The sequence below is a fragment of the Quercus robur genome, chromosome 12 (assembly GCF_932294415.1).
Source record: "Quercus robur chromosome 12, dhQueRobu3.1, whole genome shotgun sequence".
In the NCBI taxonomy this organism is placed as follows: Eukaryota; Viridiplantae; Streptophyta; class Magnoliopsida; order Fagales; family Fagaceae; genus Quercus; species Quercus robur.
The window spans coordinates 11,941,305-11,962,724 of NC_065545.1; the positions used below are offsets into that span (position 1 = coordinate 11,941,305).

The window sequence follows — 21,420 nt, forward strand, 5'->3', positions numbered from 1 at the left end:
ATGACGTAGAAGATGATCCACCGACTCCCCACATCTCTTACACATATAGCACTAATCAAGCACTATCACACATCTTTTACAAAAGTTGTTTGTTGTTAAGATCTTACCTAAGGAAGCAGACCAAGAAAAGAAAGCCACACGTGGAGGAACCTTCGATTGCCATATCATTCTCCATGGGAAGGAAACAATAGTAGGAGGGTAGAAGGAGCTATAATATCCTCTAACCTCAAAACCTCTATTCCTTGCCGGCTTCCAACAAACCTTACCTAAGCCAAACCCCCGCACTGTCAAAGAATAGACCATCCCCATAAACCGATCAAAGGATTCTTTTTCCCAATCCTATGGTGGACGACGAAATTGCACATTCCAGTGAAACCTCCCAGCAGACCAACCCATAACTTCAGCCACCGAGGAATCCTTCGACCTACTAGGACAACAAAGCTCCAGAAAAGCCTCTTGTAGAGTACAATCCCCGCACCACGCATGCTTCCAAAATTTCACTCTAGTACCATCCCCCACATCATATACAAGGAGTTTAGAGAAGTTCAACCAGCAACTTCTAATGTATCTCCACAGGCTGACCCCATAAGCACTTGTCACCTTTTTCGTACACCAACCACCCCAACTATTCCCATATTTTGCCTCTACAACCCTCCTCCATAAAGCATCAGTCTCCATGCCATACCTCCACAACCATTTTTCTAGCAAGGCAGAATTAAAGCTTCCCAAACGTCTTATACCCAACCCCCAAGCCTGCAAAGGCTTACAGACCTTGGCCCAATTAACTAAATGAATTTTAGGTTCACCACCAATCCCATTCCACAGAAAATCTCTCTGTAATTTCTCCATATGCTTTGCCACCTTACCCGGTAAAGGAAGAAGGGAAAGGAAACATGTAGGTAAAGACGAGAGTGAGCTTTTAATTAGTGTCACCTTACCCCCTTTAGATAAATACATTCTCTTCCAGCCTGCTAATCTCCTCTCCATTCTCTCTAGGATAGGATTCCAAACAGATAAGTCTTTAAACTTAGCACCTAAACTTAGCACCTAATGGAATGCCCAAATATTTCAAAGGCAGAGAAGACTGCCCACACCCCAACAGACCCACCAAAGCCTCCAAATTGTGCACCCCACCAACAGGTACCAACTCAGATTTCCCCAAATTAATACGAAGCCCTGACACCTCCTCAAATCTAGCAAGAATCGCCCTCAAATTAGCAATCTGATAAGGTTCAGCATCACAAAAAATCAGAGTGTCATTTGCAAATAGAAGATGAGACACCATCACTGATGGACCAGCCATACTACCCACAGAAAAGCATGAAAATTGCCCAGCAGAGGCAGCCACATCCAATATACGACTTAATGCCTCTATCACAATATCAAACAACAATGGAGATAATGAGCCCCCTTGCCAAAGCCCCCTAGAACTTCCAAAGAAATCAGATGGACTACCATTAATCAGAATCGAAAACTTTACAATTGAAATGCAATACCTTATCCATTTTCTCCATTTCTCTGAGAAACCACAACGCTGAAGGTACATTAAAAAGTCCCAACTCACATGATCATACGCCTTCTTCACATCCAATTTACACAACACACCTGGAACTCCTAACTTCAATCTACTATCAATACATTCAGAAGTAATCAAGACGGAATCCAAAATTTGTCTACCCTTCACAAAGGCATTTTGTGAATCCGAAATAAGCCCATGCGCCACCCTACAGAGCCGATTCGCCAACACCTTAGAAATAATCTTATAAATCCCACCTACTAAGCTAATAGGCTGAAAGTCCTTACTCCACAACATCCACTTTCTTGGGAATAAGGGTAAGAAACAAAGCATTAAGACTCTTCTCAAACACTGCCTGAGTATGAAAATTGTGGAATACAGCCATAATTTCTGTTTTCAAAACACACCAGCAAGACTGGAAGAATGCCATGGAAAAGCCATCCGACCCAGGTGCCTTATCACCATTAAAATCATTGATCACCCCAAACACCTCTTCCTCCTCAAAAGGCCTATCCAGCCAACTTGCATCTTCCACTAAAATACTAAAAAAATCCACATCATCTAAAACAGGTCTATGAGCCACATCCTCAAAGTAAAGCTGCCTACAGAACTAAGAGATACAATCTGCTCTAGCTGCCGGGTCCAAAGATAACTCCCCATCTACCATAAGCCTATCAATAGAATTAACCCTCCTGTGAGAGTTAACTATACGGTGGAAAAATTTAGTATTCCTATCTCCTTCCCTAACACAGAGAACTCTAGATTTCTGCCTCCAACATATTTCTTCCAACAAAGTAGATTTTTCTAGCTCATCACGAATTCTTCCCACTTCTACCATTTCCTCCACTGACAAACCCCGACTATCCTCCATATTCTCTAGAACACTCAGGTTCTTCCACAATTTTTTAATCTAATCTTCAACATGACTAAACACTTCCACATTCCATCTTTTCAAATCATTTTTTAAGAGCTTTAATTTATTGGCTAGAACAAAACTTGGTGCACCATGAAACTGATAGGATTCCCACCAAGACCAAACCCTATCCACAAAACCCTCATCCTTAAGCCACATATTCTCAAATCTATACGGCTTACTCCCTTTCTGGAAAGATCCACCCTCAAGGACAATTGGAAAATGATCCGAGCACAACCTAGACATCAGTCTTTGAGAAACTGTAGGAAACTTATCCTCCCAATCTGCAGAAAACAAGAATCTGTCCAGCCTAGCCTTCAAAGCAACTTCTCAAGAATTTGACCAAGTAAAAGTACCCCCTTGCAATGGCAGATCAATGTGATGCTAAGGAAATTCTAGGCATGATGCCTAGAGGGTAATTCTTTTTCTTTTTCATCCTTAGATTTCCAACTTGAAACCTAGCAAACTCTAAACCCTTAAATCCAAAATTTCAAAACCCTAAACTACCCATCCATCAAATAGGCCCAAACACCCCATAAAGAGTCCTAACATTGTTCATGGATTTCTATTCAAAACCCTGGAACATCATAGAATTCATTGTGCATGAAGCAATGAACTCCATATAAAAATCATACATCCCCATTGTCCCCTCTAGGATTCTAAATCTGATTTGGCTTCGTCCCCTTTGTCCTACATCATGTTCTCTGTCTCTCTATATAAAAATCATACATGGTTCAATTGCATATTTGCAGACTTTTATATAGAATTCATTATACATGGGTCATGCCAGGCTCAATGGTGGGATTATAATTTTGCTGGCATCAATGGCTTGGGAATTGTATTTCGAATATTTGGAACTTGATTCCAGGTTGATGTGGATTGTATGGTTGGAACGAAATCGCCACTCCTTTGAGGACACTGAGAAGATGTTGGAAGAGTTAAATGTTCTTTGCCTGCGTAATCTTTTTGATTGGTCTCATTGCTGGGGTTTTACTGATTGTTCCTCTCTCTCTGAGTTTATGTTTTCTCTTAGAATAGCATTTTGATTTCTTTCTCTTTGTTGTATGTTTTTTCCATTACCTGTTGTTCATCATCATGAACAACTTGTATTTTTCCTTACTATTTTCATTAATAATATTTCTCTGATTACCTATCAAAAAAAGAATTCATTATGCATGATCAATTTCATTTCATTTTCTAGCAGAACATATCATCCATAATCACTTCAATTATAATCAAGCTACAAAGTTAACTAATGAACCACAGTTCTAAGTTTCATATCGAATCCTACTATGCCTTTCATCGCGAACCACGATTCTAAGTTTGAGGATGTAATTCAGAAAGTTCAATCAATAAATCTCACCCAAATTTCATATACAAGCTACCAAAGTATGATTGCACAAGTTTAAAAGCCATAACCAACTATTTTGATATGAGGAACAATCAGTATGCTGAAATGAAAGGAGGAAACCCAGTAATGGAACTTCAAATGCAAAAAATGCAAGTAATATGTACAGATAAAAGCTTTATCCAAACCTCAAGTACAATGTAATTCAGCAAGGAATAAAAATAATTGCACACATAAACATGAAAAAGAAGGAAGTATAACACTAAAAGATCTTGGAGACCCGCCAAAGTATAAAAACCAGAATCTTTCAAAAAATGATTTCCTATGTATAAATAAATAAATATTCAACTCACGTATGACATATATATATATATGCACAACCCCACAAGACAGGCCCAACAAGCCTTAGACCCAAAATTTTGGGGTCTACTATGGATCCTCAACAAACTAATCAGAGTTGGCCACATGTTTTCTTTTCCACCATTCTATCCTATCCAAAACATACTCTCTTTTACCACCTTAATTGACATGTCCTTTTTTACTACTTCTACTAATATTATTTTGATTCTTCCTCTACCTTTTTTCGTTTCCTTGACTTGAATCGACTAACTCTTTTTCATCGGAGCATTAATCACTCTCCTCTACACATGACCAAAAGCATCTCAACTGTAAAGCAACTCTCCCTCATTTTTTCATCTATAGGGGTCACCCCTATCTTTAAGCAAATTCCTCCTTTTGAATCATATCTTTGCTTGTATTTTTTACTTAACCATCTTAACATTATCATTCCGAGTGTCTTACTTGAACATGTGTTCTCTCCCTCCCCCACCCTCACCCACACCCTCACCACCAACCTCCCCCAACTCCCCTCTCTTCCCCTTCCTACCACCAACTGTCCCACATTTTCCTCCCCTCCCTCCCTATCATTTTCTTTTTCCACATCAACTCCCACCATTTGGATTGCCACCTTACACCTTTTGTCATCCCTCTATCCCATCACACCCCTTACAACCATCCACCTTGCCTGTCAAACCTCCTGTGCCCACACCTCCACTGGTACCCGATTTCTCCCTTTCTAAAACTACTATCAAACCAGCTTCAAACCTTATTACCTCTCCAGCTGTTTCAGAACATGGGGGTAGAAAGATTCCTTTCCGTATTGATGCTAAGTTTTTCTCTTTTTCTTTCAATGGTGGGTGACATGATTCGTATGCTATACATGAAAACAACCAGCATGTCAAGCACACTATTTGGGTAGGACGTAAAGGTTTGGAGTGATCATTTATGGTTTTGCAGATATTCATGATTGGGTGCCGGGGAAAGTTTCCATCTGCAAACGTTTCCAGGAAAATAATAAGTTGTTGGAATTTTGTGAGAAGTCAAATAAGGCTCGTGTTTTTGTGGTCTTAGCTGAATACTATGGTGGGGCTCGTCGAGGGTGTGTTATGATACCAGCAAGCACCAATCGTGTAGGTTGGACTCTGTTTCAGAGAGAGTTGAGAAATTTTTTCACTGGTGCTAAACCGGTTTCTATGGCTGAAGTTTCCTCCATAAATGGTGGTGGTAGAGGAGGAGGTCAGTCTGCTGGTGATGACCGGAGTGGGAATCTTTTGTCTACTTTAGGCAACTAGCAAAAGTCCAGGAATTTTGAAAATTTTGGAACATTTTTGGGGCAGCATTGGATTCCTGGAGTCCCTTCAAAAAATGGTTCTGTTTTAAATGGCAAAGTTTCAGTCATAAATGGTAGACCCACGCGGGCCTTCACTTTTAAGCTGACTCCTGACATTCTGGCTTTGAGAGTGTGTAAGCTGGAGGGCGGGAAACGTATTGTGTCTGTTCTGGGTGCTAAGGATTCTAGGTGGCCCAAGGTTTTAAGTGACAGGCCTAATCTTTTTAAGCAATCTGGTGGGCTTGTCAAAGCCCATCTAGTGGACACGGTAACATCACTTAAGGGTATTATGGTCAAACCCAGTTCCTCTAAAGCTTCCGTTGATAGTCAATCTTCGTGGGCTACTGGGGAGAGCTCAAGAGGTACATTGAGGACGGCTTCTGGATCGCCGGTTACAGAAGAGGTGCCGGCGACTGCGACAGTGGGTCCCGAGTCGCCGGTGACCACTGCGACGCCTGCGAGTGCAATGGAAGGGTCTTTTTTTGGGTTTTCCGGTGCAATGGGGACCAATCGGAGGTTGTGGGACGGGACCCATACTCCGATGGCTGGTGTGTTGAGGGTAGGGGCGACGGCGAGGCCCACTGGACTTGGGTTTGATGTTTCTTCTGCCCAAAACTCTTTTTCTCCTCTGTTGGGTCTGGGTTGCGAGGAAGGTCTTTGTTTCGGTGAGAAAGATGACTCCACGGTGGTTTCTGGTGAGAAGGGAGTGATATGGAGCAATCCTATTGCTCAGCCAGTGTCGCTGAGCCAATTGGATGGGGTTGAGCTGGTTCAAGAAGGGCCTGAGCATTCTTTGATTCAGTGGAAGAGTAGAGTAGTTAATCCTAGTGGTTGTTTTCATGGAGAGGATGAGAATGGTCTTTTGGAGTGCTCACCTCTATCTAAATGGGATCCCAATGATCATAAGGGGTTGGAGGTGATCCAGGAAGGTGATGATGGAGAGGTTCAAGGGTCAGAGGTAAGTTCGAAATGGGTTTGTAGCCCGATGATAAAATTTTGTAGAATTGTGGGTTTTCCTATTGTTAAGCATGAATATCAATGCCTGGCTCTGTTCCGTCTTCTTGAACAAAACTGTGTTGATGTTGTGAGTGTTAGGTCCTCTAAAGGTCTTGTGAACTCCAAGCAAAAAGGGCTTAGGAATAAAGACTTCTTAGTAGGTACGGGGGCAATTACCAGTTTTAAATGAGTTTACGGCTGCTATCTTGGAATGTTAGGGGATTAAATAATCCTCAGAAGCGAGAGGTATATAAAAATCTTCTCAAAGAGTGGAAGTGTGATATAGTTTTCTTTCAAGAAACTAAGCTGTCTTCTTTAAACTCTTTTGTTGTTCGTAGCCTTTGGGGTAGTCCGTTCCTTGATTGGGTTGTCCTAGATGCAATCAATACTACAGGGGGGGTGTTACTGGTCTGGGACAAGAGAGTTTTTGAAAAAGTTGATTGTGTTGTTGGTCTGTTTTCGGTTAATGTTTTATTGAAGGGGGTCGTAGATGATTTTGTTTGGGCTTGTTCTGGAGTGTATGGGCCTAATGAGGATAATTAGCGGGATGCTCTGTGGGAAGAACTTTCAAGGATGCACTCTAGGTGGAATACGGCATGGTGTGCTTTTAGGGATTTCAATACCATTCGGTATCCGAGTGAGAGATTTGGTTGTGAGGCTTTTAGTCCATCTATGTTTGCTTTTTCAGACTTCATTGAGGCTAACTACCTAGTGGACTTACTCCTTGAAGGGGCTTCGTTTATTTGGTTTAGAGATTTGGGGACAGTTTGTATGTCAAGAATTGATAGAACCCTAACTTCGGTGGATTGGGTAGATCACTTTGGAAACGTGTCTCAAAGGGTACTCCCTCATGTTGTTTCTGATCATTGCCCTCTTTTGGTTGTGGCGGGTAGTGTCAATAAAGGTCGGAGTGCCTTTAAGTTTGAGAATATGTGGTTGAAAGAAGAGGGCTTTGTAGAGAGGGTTCGGCAATGGTGGAATGGGTATTGCTTTTCGGGTTCTCCTAGCTTTATTCTGGCTCGTAAATTAAAAGCTCTTAAATAGGACTTGAAAAAGTGGAATAAGGAGGAATTTGGGGATCAGGCCTTTAGGAAGAAATGTCTTTTATCTGAATTGTTGGGTTTGGATGCTAGGGAGAACTTGTCAGGTCTTTCTCAAGAGGATCAAACTCGTCGTATTCAGATTAAAGGTGAGATTGCTCATCTTGCCTCTTTGAAAGAGATTTCTTGGAGACAAAAGTCCCGGATTTTATTTGTGAAGGAGGGGGACAATAATACTCGTTTCTTTCATCAGGTTGCAAACTCCCATAGAAGAACTAATCATACTCGGGGTATAGAGGTGGATGGGGTTCTCTATGAGGAGAAGGAAGAGGTGCGGTCTAAGGTGGTCCATTTTTATCAGAGTTTGTACATTGAGTCAGATAATTGGCGCCCTTCTATGGATGGTTTAGAGTTTGCTAGTATTGAGGAGGATGAGCAGCTTGATTTAGAGAGGGATTTTTCTAAGGAGGAAGTGGTAAAGGTTCTTCAAGAGATGGAGGGTGACAAAGCTCTAAGTCCTGACGGTTTCACTATGGCATTTTTTTCAAAAATGCTAAAGTGTAGTGGATATAGATGTCATGGCTTTCTTTGATCATTTCCATAGGAGCTTTGAGTTTGAACGGTCTCTGAATGCTTCTTTCCGGTCTCTGATTCCCAAAAAAAACAATGCTTTGAATATCAAAGATTTTAGGCCTATCAACTTAGTGGGCAGTGTGTATAAGCTGTTGTCTAAGGTGTTAGCTAACAAATTGAGGCGGGTCCTAGATAAACTTATTTCGGAGTCACAGAATTCTTTTGTTGGTGGCAGACAGATTTTGGATTCAGTGCTTATTGCTAATGAATGTTTAGATAGTAGACTGAAATGTCATACTTCGGGGGTGGTGTGTAAGTTAGACATTGAGAAAGCATATGATCATGTGAATTTGGACGCTTTGTTTTATTTGCTGGAGAGGATGGGTTCTGGGGATAGATGGAGGAGATGGCTAACGACTTGTGTCTCTACAGTTCGCTTCTCTATTCTGGTTAATGGTTCTCCTGCTGGTTTCTTTAGTAGCTCTAAAGGTCTTAGACAAGGAGATCTTTTGTCTCCCCTTCTCTTTCTTTTGATCATGGAGGTTTTAAGTCGCATCCTGAAGAAAATGGAGGAAGGTGGTTTCATTCAGGGTTTTCATGTGGGCCCTATTAATTCTATTGGTATCCGTTAATTCTATTGGTATCCGTATTTCTTATCTTTTATTTGTTGATGATACCATTCTTTTCTGTGATGTCTCTAGAGAGCAGATTCTTTCTATTAGGTTGGTTTTGACTTGTTTTCAAGCCTTTACTAGTTTGAAGGTGAATGTGGGGAAAAGTGAAATTGTCCCTATTGGGGAGGTGCGAAATATTCAGTCTTTGGCTAATATCCTTTAGTGCAAGGTGGGCAGTCTGCCTATGATTTATTTGGGTATGCTTTTGGGAACTTTGTACAAAACAGCCTCTGTTTGGAATCCGATCCTTGAGAGGATGGAAAAGAAGCTTTCAAGTTGGAAGCGGCTTTATTTGTCAAAGGGTGGTAGACTCACCTTGCTGAAGAGTACCCTCTCAAGCTTTCCGACTTATTATCTTTCTCTTTTTACTATCCCTAAAGCTGTGGCGACAAGATTGGAATGCATTCAAAGGAACTTCTTGTGGGGTTCATCAGTTAAGAGTTTCAAATATCCATTGGTGGCTTGGGAAAATGTGTGTTTACCGCGTGAGTTGGGTGGTTTAGGTATTCAAAAATTGGCGCCTTTTAATCAGGCCCTATTAGGGAAATGGCTTTGGAGGTACGGCCATGAAACCTCGCATCTGTGGCAGAGGGTCATTGCCATGAAATATGGGGAGGGAAAAGGGAGTTGGTGCACTAGAGCTTGTTCTAGGGCTCATGGTTGTGGGTTATGGCGGAGTATTAGCGAAGGGTTGGACACTTTCGCTAAGCATTTCTCTTTTGTGGTAGGGGATGGCTCTCGCATTCTTTTTTGGCATGATAAGTGGATTGGGGATGTTCCTCTTAGAATTCTTTATCCTCAGTTATTTTTGTGCTCGGCTAATAAGGAGACTAGTATTTCTAATGTGTTAAGCCCTCCAGTGGGTGATAATGACAGAGTGTGGAGCTTAAAATTTCATAGGGAATTCAATGATTGGGAGTTGGCAGCTTCCCTTTCCCTTCTTCATTTCATCCAAACCCAAATTCTTAGGGGTGGAGGGTGTGACAGGCTTTGTTGGGATCTTAATAGCAGTGGAAAGTTTGATACTCGGTCTTTTTATCATAAGATTTGAAATGCAGTTCCTTCCACTTTCCCTTAGAAAGGAATTTGGAAAGTTAAGGTTCCTAAAAGGGTGGCTTTTTTCATGTGGACAGCAACCCATGGTCAGATTCTTACTTTGGATAATCTTATGCTTCGCGGTCGCACTTTGGTGAATCGTTGTTGCTTGTGTTGTTGCAATAAGGAGTCTGTGGATCACCTATTACTTTTTTGTCCGATAACTCATTCTTTGTGGATGTATATGCTTCGATTGTTCGGAATTGATTGGGTCATGCCAAGTTCAATTGTGGACTCATTATTTAGTTGGTATCATTGGATTGGGAAGCATAGCTCTGATATTTGGGATTTGGTTCCAAGCTGTTTAATGTGGACTATTTGGACTGAACGGAATCGGCGGTCTTTTGAGGATGAAGAGAAAACTGTGGTTCAGTTATTAGAGTTTTACCAGCGGACCCTCTTTGATTGGTCTCGATGATGGGGTTTCACGGATTGTTCTACCCTTTTGGATTTTCTTTCATCTATTAGAATAGTTTAGGGGCTACTTCTGTCTTTTTGTTCCTTTTTCCTTTGTCCACTACCGTGAACTCTTTGTATTTCTCTTGGTTTTCTTTTATTAATAATATTCTCTTCTTACTTATCAAAAAAAAAAAACATTATCATTCAGCTATTTTATGAACATGTTGCTTTTGGCACTAATTATCATTTTGTACAAGACAGACCAATAGCACTAATTATCTTTAATGCCCATATGGAAAATTGTAATGCCTCAACACTTTTTACATCCATAAAAATGAGATGCATAATTATTATGCTGTTAGTTTAATGGAAAGCAGACATATCTGGTTTCAGTCAACCCGTGGGGTATGTGCCCCCAAATAATACCTAGCAAAGACAAGAAGAATGTCTAAACTCTGAATTAAAACGTCCAACAGCTGTTCTTATCAATTTTAAATCATTTGAGGACATTTCATTACAAGGGCAAAGCTATAAGCAAATTCTACAATTTATTGTGCTCGCCAGATTTATTCATTTATTTATTTTTATAAGTGTGCTCACCAAATTTATAACTTGTTTCATCACTCTTATATCAAAATCCAAGGCCAATGACCTAATATCACCTGAATTTATGTGCAAAAAAATTTGGTAGTGATTGTAAACTCTAAATATCATAACCAGGTTGCAGGTGGACCACCATGGTTCAATCTTGTTCTTGCCAGCATGGTAACACAGACAGACCATCATTGGCTACATTGGTTCCTTAATCAAGAGACATTTTTCCTGCTATCTATAATCATCTCAAACAGGAAATGAATGGTTGATCCAATTAGAAACTTTTACCAGGTCATTGAACTTGGTTAATCCATTGATTATCAGTATTCTAAAAAGCATAATCATTATGGCTTTCTGCTAACATGTGAATTAGTTTCCTTCATTGATTGATTTAAGCTTCTTTTTCTTTTTTTTCAAAATTATAGCTTTCCATGTTTTTCATATTACAATGTTTATGTAGGGCCACTGATAACATAGTCCAACCAAGAAATAGCCCCTTAAGAATCCAATAACGATAGTAAGAGTATTAACATTAAGTAAATCCAGAATACAAAGAACCAATATGAATCATTTGATGTCCTAAGCCAGTGAAAAGGTAATCTGACATTTCAGAACAAATTAGTGATAAAAATAATAGACATGGCACTTACCTAGGCTCCCTGTCACCATATGCGAGAAGCATCAGTGTTCCACCTTTGAAATGAACAGAATCCAGTGTAATAGGAAGAATTTTCTCAATGCCTTCAGTCTGCACAACATCTACCCCGTCAACAAGTTCTGCAGCAAGATCTTCAACTTTTGGACCCATGCCTGACTTCAGATTTTTCATGGGACCAATGAGAAGATAAGATAACAGCTCCCCCACATTCCTAGAGAAAGATGGAAAATATGATTGTAGGTTTAGTGGCCAAATGGGAACTGGATGGTAATTTGCAAGCCAAGTCTCAAGCTTTTTAAAAGTGGAATTTTCAGCTGTCTGGCCCCATTGACTCTGGAAATTTTCATCATGAACACCTAAACCCCCATTTTTTTCATTACGCATATTAGTGTTAGCAGCTCCTGCAACATCTCCAACCAACGGTAAACTTCCACTGGCTTTCTGATCTCCTACAGATGTAGGAGATAAATTGCAAAGAGAAGTATCATTTTTATTTACAGTAAGGTCCTTGACTCCTGAATCTCTACATTGTTTTCCATTAAGGTTATCAACTTTTAAAGTTTCTTCATGACTGCTCATTATAGAAGTGCCAGCATGACTATCAACCTCACTTTTCATCAAAAGAGCGTTGAGTTTCATAACATCATAATCTTGAGATGACTGAGAAAGCTCAGCAGACTTTACAAGTGATAGATTCTGAAAATATGCAAGTGCTGCTAATGCACTGCGCTCAAGAATTCTTCGTTTGGCAGAAGCATTAGATGCAGAAATGTCACTTCCATTAGCCTTCCTCTTGAATTTGCGCTTTCTAGGCAGTTTAATCATTCTAGACCAGAATTTAAGTCCTGAACCAGGAATCTTAATACCAAATGATTTCTCCAAATCTGCATGCTTCATGTTATAATCAAAACCAGTGTCCATGCAATGATGATCACTCCAGTGCATCTTCTCATCCATGCATAAAAAAGACTTGGAGTGTATTAAATCTGTTGAATGAATTGCATCCTCTTTTAAAGTGTCAGCTTCAGATGCACTGGGACTTCTCTCAGAAACAATGTAACCCATCTCTGCAGCTTTCCTAGCTTCATCGTCTCTTTTTCTTTCCCAATGAGCAGCTGCTTCCTCTCTAACAAGCCTCCTGGTTCTAGTATGATAATCAATCCCTTCTTCAGTTGATGGGTGCCTCTGTAGACTACCTTCAGAAGTGGGTATCCCTAACCAAGTGTAATCCTTCTTTTGCGCAACAAAGAGACTTGGGTGGGACAAAAGCATATCAATTACAATCTTCCCCCTCCTTAGACTTGCAAAAGGATGAACACGAATTTTCACAGTGGGTACCTCACCACAAGAGAATTCTTCCTTATGAGGTCCAAATGAACATGACTCCAACGTAATGCTCAAAGGTGAAATCCTTCGGACCTTACCAAACTCAAGTTCACGCTGAATATGTTCACTGACTGCTGAACAAACAGAGGGCAAAAGCTTGGCTTCTATAAAACCCTTTGCTTTTGTCTTCCCATACCATACCAACAGGCATACCCCAGATATCACTGCTGCAAATACAGAGCACCTAACTAAAAGAAATCCCTCTTCCCACAAGGGAGACAATGACCTAATCAAAGCCTTGCTTTGGAAAAACGGTTCTTTATCACATTCTACCTTTGACTCATATCTTGACCTAAGGGCTCTCCTCAATAACTCTACATTTTGCCCACACAAATTTGAGAACCTAATCACCTGAGTTATCCATGGATCCTGTTTTGCACATGTACACCTTCGAAAGGCCCTTCTCCCCCGCTGTGCTCTGTCCAGATAAACAAACTTGCCTTTGTTTCTACCATTTAAAGAGCCATGAAGCGGAGTCCCAAGAAACGGGCAATGGAGATTTACACTCATTATCTCCCCTTAACATAGAACTCCACCAGACAGCACAGTCATCAGCCGGGGACCAAGAACCCGCTCTCAGTCCCCCTAACAATTCACAACATTACAATGTGGCCAAGCATACAAATCCTAAGAAAGTAAAACAAACCACCTCCAGTTAATGAGTCAAACAAAAGGAAAATAAATCTAAACATTAAATCTTAAATAAAACTCATGTTGTTCTGTTCATTAACTCAACTTTTTTAACTTTTCAATGGAAAGATGATTCACAAAAAAAAAAACAAGTCGTTACACATCACCAATGCAAAATGAACAACAATGACACTTTCAAAATTTGATAACTTCTTAGGTAACTACTGATCATTAAAAATGACGCCACCTCTCACATTAGCCTCATTTGAATGGAGGTACGCCGTACATGTGCTTATTCAACATGGGATCCTAAGTAAAATATACATACGTTTCGAAAATTTAATTAATTAATCATGTTTTTAAACAACCAAAAGAGTGCGTTAACAGATATTAGAAACTTTATTAATATATCAAAAGACATATGAAATACAGTACTAACTCATGTTTTTCAATTTCTGTTTTGTTAGACCAATCTAATTTGGGGACTTTGATTGTATTGCCTCCATACTACATTCCCAGTGTACTTAGGTTGTCTTTGTTTCTTAATAAATAAATAAATAACTTTTCATTACTTATCAAAAAAAAAAAAAAAAAACAAAGAAATACAATAGTAACCGACAGTGACAACGTCGATTAATCCAATGACAATAACCAACAAAAACATTTTTCCTTAAAAAAAAATAAATAAAAAAATCACTAGTTCAAAGTTTTTTGTTGAAATTTTTCTATTCCAGAAAGCCGAAAACAACCATGCAGCTTTAACAAACTCATTTATTGGCAACAAAACACAGAAATATGACAAAAACCTAATTTTCATCAATTTTTTTCTCAGCAAGTAATACGTTGAAAAAATGGTGGATTGGGAAGAGAATTGAACCTGAAGTGAGAGGATTGAGCATTTGGCACTGATTTGCTTATTTTTCTGATCCTTTGAGAGCTTCTTCTTTTTTTTGCTTGAGAGAGAGCACGTGGTGTGGCTACTTTTTGTTTTGCGGTTGCTTGCTTGAATAATAGCTGGGGTGGAGGGTGGTCTTTTGTATCTGCCTAGGTGGGAAAGAGAGGAACAGAGTGAGCGAGAGAGAGAGAGGAATATTACTGGCTTCGTTCACGAAAATGCCACTGGAGAATATGTTTTATTACGGTAATGACCTTATCTCTAGGCTAAAATGCCGGACATTGTGGATCAGTCACTTCACTACCAATCCAACACAACACTAGAGCCCTTTCTAATTGGCACTTTAAAATGCTACACATTTGGGATTACAAATGCAATCATTTATACATATTAGGACTTTCTCCAAAGAATAATAATAATAATAAATAAATTTATATAGTATATAAGGAATCTGGATCATGGAAGTTCGGAATTTTATCTTTTAAATTTTCATTTAAGTAAATTTGAATGTTGAACATTTTAATTCCAATTTTTTTTTCCTTTCAAAACCAATGATTTTGTATGTTTAACATTCGAATTCTTTTTCTTTTTTTTCTCTCTCTCTCTTCTTCCTCCAATGTCTCTCTTGCACTCCCTCTCAAATCGAAGAATTTTGCAAAATTTGTTTCCTCCACGCCCACGGTATGTGTGTTACACGTGTAAATTGCTTTGTCCATCAATTGTCATGTTAGAGTTGTATTTATTCTACTTTTAGGTAATGTCTTCATTATGGATATTGTTGCTCATAATCAAGTGAATGTATTGAATGGGTACTCTCAATTAGAGAGGGAGTGAGAGAGCAAAGTCTAAAATGGCTATATTATATTAGGAGAGAGAGCGAGATTGGAGAGAAAAAAAATTTTAATTAAATTTTGGACTTGCAAATGCACAACCACACTACACACTCAACTAATCAAATATCCAATCAATTTAAAGCACCACATTGCACAAGTCACTACTTATCGCCTCATCAAGTTAAGAAATAGGCTCTTTATCAAAAAAAAAAAAAGTTGAGAAATAGGCCGTGGAAAAAGTTGTGTTCATAAGATTGCTCATTAAATATATTGATCAAGAGGACAAAGAAAGCTTAAAATCATCGTAACACAACCAAATCAATTGTAACAATTAGCCATCAACAAAATCAACTATGGTGATCAACTCAGCGAGCGGTTTAGGGTTTTAGAAATCAACCCAAACCACACTAAGTTGACCCCCTTATAGTTTTCCCCAAATTCCCTTCACCCAATAAACTAAACAAAGTTAACGACATACATAATGAACTTCCCAAAGTATATTCCCAACTTGCTTGGTAGAAACTACTTCGTTCCTGGATGAATAGTAACTCCCAAACAAAATGCACAAATTCTTGTAGAATTGAGAATGAAGTTTTCATTTCGTACATGGCATATTATAAATTAGTATCTGCATCCAATCTTCAAAAAGAAAAAGAAAAAGAAAAAGAAAAAGAAATCTCTATTGTCTCTAACTCTCTTTTTGGAATGTGAATATTTACAGAATCCCATGAATTGCCCCCTACCCCTCCCCAAAACATATTTTGAACATATTTTTATGATTCATTTCTGTTAAAAATCGACATTCGCCAACCTTGATAGCCTTTTTTTTTTTTTTTTTCCTTCTAAAAAAAAAAAAAAAGAGCTATCAAGCCTTCTTACCTTGGATTACATATTCATACTTCAATATTGCAATTGCTCTCCCAAAACTCCAATTTTCAGTGGTTTGCAAAGGCTTGGACTACCATTTCAACAAGTAGCACAAAATTCAAAATAAATAGCAATAATTTCTCATAGTGCCAAAAATTTCATAAGAGATCAGAACAATAACGGGAAGTCCAGAGAACTACAACAATACACAGACCTATCAAGTTGAACTACTTTCTAGTTTCCAAGGAAAAATATTCAACGAGCAAAACTGCCAAAATGATATGTCCCATGACAATTTCCAACAATAAGATCCAAAACGCCAAAGAAGAGACCTCATTCAGTCCATGGCAACAATACTAAAAGTCATCTTTCACAAAACCACAGCAAAGTTTATTTCGCACTATCATATGAACAATGAGAGTTACATGTTCATATATAGATGTTGAAGAAAAGTCTCCACAACAAAATCGTCGTTTACCGCACTGGCTGCTGGTTGTAATGGTTCTTCTCTTTCTTCTTTGCTGCTGCAAGTCTCGCATTCCTTGCAGCAGCCTCTTGAGCAGCAGCTTTTGCAGCAGCGTCCATCTCTTTACTAGATTTCTTCTTTTTCATAGATGCCATCTTCTTTAGCCTCTCCTTCACATCAACAGCAGATGCATCCTCTTCTGTCTGTTCAGTACCAGCAGCTTCATCTGAACCATTGGTCATGTCTGCATTGTTGGGCTGATCCTGGGCTTCTTTCGCCTCCTTGGAAGTTTTATCCTTCTTTTTCTTCTTCTTAGAGCTCTTGGACTCCATAGAAACATTATCCTTTTTCTCACCATCTGCAGTAGCCTCCCCATCTTTCTTCTCTTGTGCATCAACTAACAATGCAAGCCAAGAAATTTTGTTCAGGCAATATTTAAATTTATTGATTCAAAAGACAAGTTTAAGTAAATGCTTGTGGGCTGATATAAATCTTAGAATGCATAATTATCATCACATTAAAAAATTTAAAATAATAATAATAATAAAAATCAAATCAAATGATCTAAATCCATAACATGATGAGAAGCAACTCATACCTAATAAACTAAGTACTCATATACTTGTGCATATTGTAAATTGGCTCTGAAAATGCATAATAGATGTGGTAATTCAAGGACAGCCAAAAATGATAATAACCAAGCCTAATGTTCTAAACACGTGGTTCACTATGCATGTGCCACACGCACATATATGCATTTCTGTGCACGTGTGTGTGTACACGCGCGTGAGAGAGAGAGAGAGCAACCCTAGAAAAGACTCCATTAGATTCTTGAAATGAGATCATTTATTAAATTATTTGCAGCTTTTTTGGCTATGTGAAACTCAAGTTTATTAGAGTAAAAATAAAAAGTAATCCAAGTGGAGATGGTAAAAATAACTTAAACCTTTTTAAGCTGGAAACTGAACTAGGCACAAAATTAGAAAGCATTAGAAAGTTTCATCAACAGATATAGGTCACATTTACCACGTGACTCATCTTGTTCATTGCTGTCTTTCTGGGAAACTCCAAAATCAGCCAAAAGGGCCTCAAGCTCAGCAAGCTCCTTCTTCTTCCTTTCCTTTTTCGAAAGCTGCCTCTCTGTCTCCTTAGCTGGGACAACTTCCAGAGCTTTCTTTGCCTCTGGTTCAGGGTGCACTGGAACCTCAGTTTCATGTTCATGCTCTTCCTCAACATCATCATCCCCTTCATCTTCTTCACTCTCACTATCCTATAATCACAGATAGACAACAATTTATAAACCGTCAATAATTTCCAACCATGCAACCAAAAACTTTATTTGCAGTCACATAAGCAAATTCCTTTAAAAAGGAAAGTTAATTCTATAAAGAAATACTAAACAGTTTACAGACCAACAGCTCCACCCACCCCCCCCCCCCCCCAAAAAAAAAAAAAAAAACTAAAATGTTCGTGCCATCACCATTCAGCAATTGATTGCTAATCATAAGAAGCAATGTATTGAAAGAAGCATGACATTAATGAAATTATAATTTTAGAAATGTGGTAATCTCAAAAGGCTTTGGTAGAGTTTTATTTCTCTTACAGGGTGCAATAATCTATAAAACTCATTTACATTTCAAAGAACATTTCAGACTCGCACAATTAATTTCATTTTGTACAAAGCTGTACAGCCTATAGAGGCTGAAAACACAACATACACCAAAAAAATTTAAAAAAATTAAAAAAACCTAATGAATGCATTCCTGCACCCCAAAGGGGTAAACAGCTTAACAAGAATATAATAATAAGCACCTTACAAGCTCTGTCCACCTCACCATCAACAAGCAAGAATGACCATGCTAATTCTGACTATGCTTCTACGGTTAGCATTCCATTCAAAACACTTCCATCAATCATTTAGCAAGTCCATGCGGCTATAACTAATCCATTTCTTCAAGTCACCCAAAACCTCTTCAGCCTAAAAGTACACAGTGGTATCAACTAGCCAATTCCCTCAAACTAAAAAACAGCATAACTAAAATCTTGGGTACAAGATTTTGCACACACCCATCAACTATGATCTTTTCATCATAGAGTTCCAAGTTGCAAAGAAGTTCGTATTGGTAAATCATCAACTATGTTCTTTCTCGATCAACATCCACACTTCAAAACAAATGCACCATTTTTTTCCTCTCAAAATGCCTCCCTTCATCCCCCCATTTTACAATCTATAAAACTAACGTTGGGGGTCCTCCTTAAACCGCACAATGCATAGCTATTGTATAATAATATTAAGGCTACTTATCAAAAAAAATAATAATATTAAGGCTAAAATACATGAGGCACATTGACATTGACATGGTTGTAATTGAAAAGGGTGTAAACAAGAAGTTTTAAAGAGTCGAGAACCGATTTATTTAAAAGCGACCCCAAATTAGAGTTGTGAAAGGTGAATTTTATATCCTAACAATAGCGAAATTTTTCTGCCTCTAGCATTACTTTCAACCTAATGTTAAGACATTCTTATTTCTCATAATAATATTAAAAAACAAAAAATAAAAGCAAATGAAATGGCGAACCTCGGGGTGGCTCAGCTGGTCCGTAGTAGTACTCTGCTGCTGCTGCTGCTCCTCGTGCTCCTGCCCGGCCCAGATGTCTTGTGCCGGAGCTGAGGAGGCGTAGTAATCATCCTCATCTTCATCATCCACATCGGCCCAGGATTTGGCATTCAATGGGGCCGGAGTCCAGTACTTCTGAGGCTCGGGCTCCTTAGGAGCCGAACCCGAGTTTTCCTTGGAATTGGAAGAGCCCTTGCCGCCTTTGCGGTCCTTATCTGACTTCTTCTTCTTCCGCCGCGTGTCGAGGGCTGCAAACACGTTGGTGTTGTTGAGAACCAACGACCCCTCGTCTCTTCTGCTTCCGCCGCCCACCATTTCACTCTCTCAGATCGCTCGCAGATCAAAAATTTTGGTTAATTTTTTGTTTTTTGTTTTGGTATAACTGTAATTTCAGGGAACCTCAGGGGCTCAAGTGTGAAAGAAATGAAATCAGAATCGGATTTTAGATAAACTCTAGGGTTTGGGTTTTCGACAAATTAAGATCAAACAAAATCTTATCCGAAAAAACACAAAAATACTAATATATATATATATATATATAACTAATATAAGTATATATTTACTAAAAGAACAAAAATTCAAAAAGAAAAAAAGAAAAGCTTATAATTCTGGTTTTTTAATAAAATTTGATATATGAGATATTCAAAAATCACGGAGATCAGAGATTTTGGCGAGGATTGTGAAGGTTAGAGACGGAAATGAATAGAAGCTGAAGGTTTTTTTTCTCTGAGAATGGATTTACAAAAAAGAGAAAGCTATAGAGAGAAAGTTAGGGTTTGATTGGTTTTGAAGAGAGAGAGAGAGAGAGAAGGAAATGAGAGTTGGTTACGTTTTGCAGAGGGAGGAGATGGAAGTAGGGCTAAAATCGACAGAGAAGATAACGTGATGGGGAGGAGCACGAAAGAGGAGATTTTATAGGGTTTGTTTTTTATCTAATGGGGCTTCAAACTCGTTAAAATTACTAACTTTGGTATTGTATTTTCTTGAAATTGCAAAATCAGGTGCTTCTATTTTTCTATAAACTTCGTTAAGTTTGGAGCAATTGACACTTTGGTTCATGAAATTTTGATTTCATTAATTATGCCCTTTTATGTTTGTAATTGTTGTCGCTCTGTTTGTTGTCGCCCTTTTATGCCCTTTTATACCCTTTTACGTATTTGGTAGTATAAAAAATAAAAAAGGTTAGGGAAAAATATTTTTTGTCAACATAAAAAGTATGACTTATATTTAGAAATTATTTTCCATTATTTTTTTTTTTTAAAAAAAACAACTTTATTGCAAGCTAAATTAGGAAAGTTAAAAAATTGTTTTTCAACACATTTAAAGTAATTAACAAATATAAAAAAAATGAAATAATTTTACAGAAAATACTTTTTAGAAAATGACCTATTTTCTAGAAAATATTTTTGCCTAAACAAACATAGCGTTAATGTAATTACTTCATACATATAGTCGTTAAAATGTTGTTGTAAGTTATAACCCCTAAAACCAACTACACACTAATGATTTGTTTGATTTGAAGATGGAAAAATGTTAGAAGAAATTAAAAGATTTTAGTTTTTCATTGATTGAAGAGGATGAAAACGTGGAATGATGGAAAACAATTATAAGTTTCATTTGATTGGTTGAGAAGAAAAATAAGATGGAAAGATTGTTTTGTACTTATACCCATATTACAAAGTATATAAAAATTAGTTTTTTATTATAATATAATAAAAATATTACCATATTATTATATTTTTGTTTACTCATCCATTTTGCATCCATAAGAACATAAAAACACTTCTTCTTGTATAGCTCTATCAAAAGTGCTTGATTTCAATTTGTATCTTAAATTACCATAGTTCCTTACCTTGATAAGAATCCTTAGTAATACTACGCTCAAACTATCTAGTTGATGTGGCAAAGCACCTCAAATTAATGATTAACCAAAAGATATTTTTGTGAGTCTCTTCATACACACGTTTTAATATATTAGAGACGCGTATTCAAAGATGTCAGTGATTTTGGATTGAGAAAGGTAAAAGACCATTAATAGAAGGGCATTTGCATCATTCTCATTCAACTTGACTTTCTCCTCTTTATTTTCTCTATGGTTTGGGGATGATTGGTGGGCCCCAGTAAAGAAACACCCAGAACCATCCCTTTTTCTCTCAATTTTCTATCGTAAACCAAATAAGAGAAAAGACAAGTTTTATCTCCACCAACTTTACATCTCAACTCAACACACTATTAGGTTTAGCCCAAAAA

The 21,420-nt window shown here is 38.2% G+C and overlaps 2 protein-coding genes across 3 annotated transcripts in view; both read right to left on the reverse strand.

Moving 5' to 3' along the window:
* The window catches only part of LOC126710605 (protein TIC236, chloroplastic), a 51,516-nt gene extending 36,956 nt beyond the window's left edge, over positions 1-14,560 (reverse strand). Inside the window, exons 1-2 of one of the 2 annotated variants that reach the window (XM_050411154.1) lie at positions 14,369-14,560; positions 11,468-13,488 (exon numbers count right to left, since the gene is read on the reverse strand). In XM_050411154.1, the coding sequence (XP_050267111.1) occupies positions 11,468-13,371 (1,904 nt within the window). In that variant the 5' untranslated portion in view covers positions 13,372-13,488; positions 14,369-14,560. The remainder of the gene's footprint in view (positions 1-11,467; positions 13,489-14,368) is intronic. The other variant, XM_050411155.1, reaches the window with a different exon arrangement.
* Positions 14,561-16,203: 1,643 nt separating this feature from the next.
* Positions 16,204-20,064, reverse strand: LOC126708033 (uncharacterized). Its single transcript, XM_050407841.1, has 3 exons — positions 19,132-20,064; positions 17,579-17,822; positions 16,204-16,949 (listed from the first exon to the last, which is right to left on the reverse strand). Exons 1-3 carry the CDS (start codon positions 19,483-19,485, stop codon positions 16,561-16,563), a joined length of 987 nt encoding a protein of 328 aa, XP_050263798.1. The 5' UTR covers positions 19,486-20,064; the 3' UTR covers positions 16,204-16,560.
* Positions 20,065-21,420: the final 1,356 nt, after the last annotated feature.

Excerpts from the sequence above, each read along its gene's own strand:
- LOC126708033 (XM_050407841.1), bottom strand. The coding sequence starts at position 19,485 with ATGGTGGGCGGCGGAAGCAGAAGAGACGAGGGGTCGTTGGTTCTCAAC. Across the intron at positions 17,823-19,131 it reads ACCAGCTGAGCCACCCCGAG|GATAGTGAGAGTGAAGAAGA; the intron begins GTTCGCCATTTC and ends CTGTGATTATAG. Across the intron at positions 16,950-17,578 it reads TGAACAAGATGAGTCACGTG|TTGATGCACAAGAGAAGAAA; the intron begins GTAAATGTGACC and ends TTGCATTGTTAG.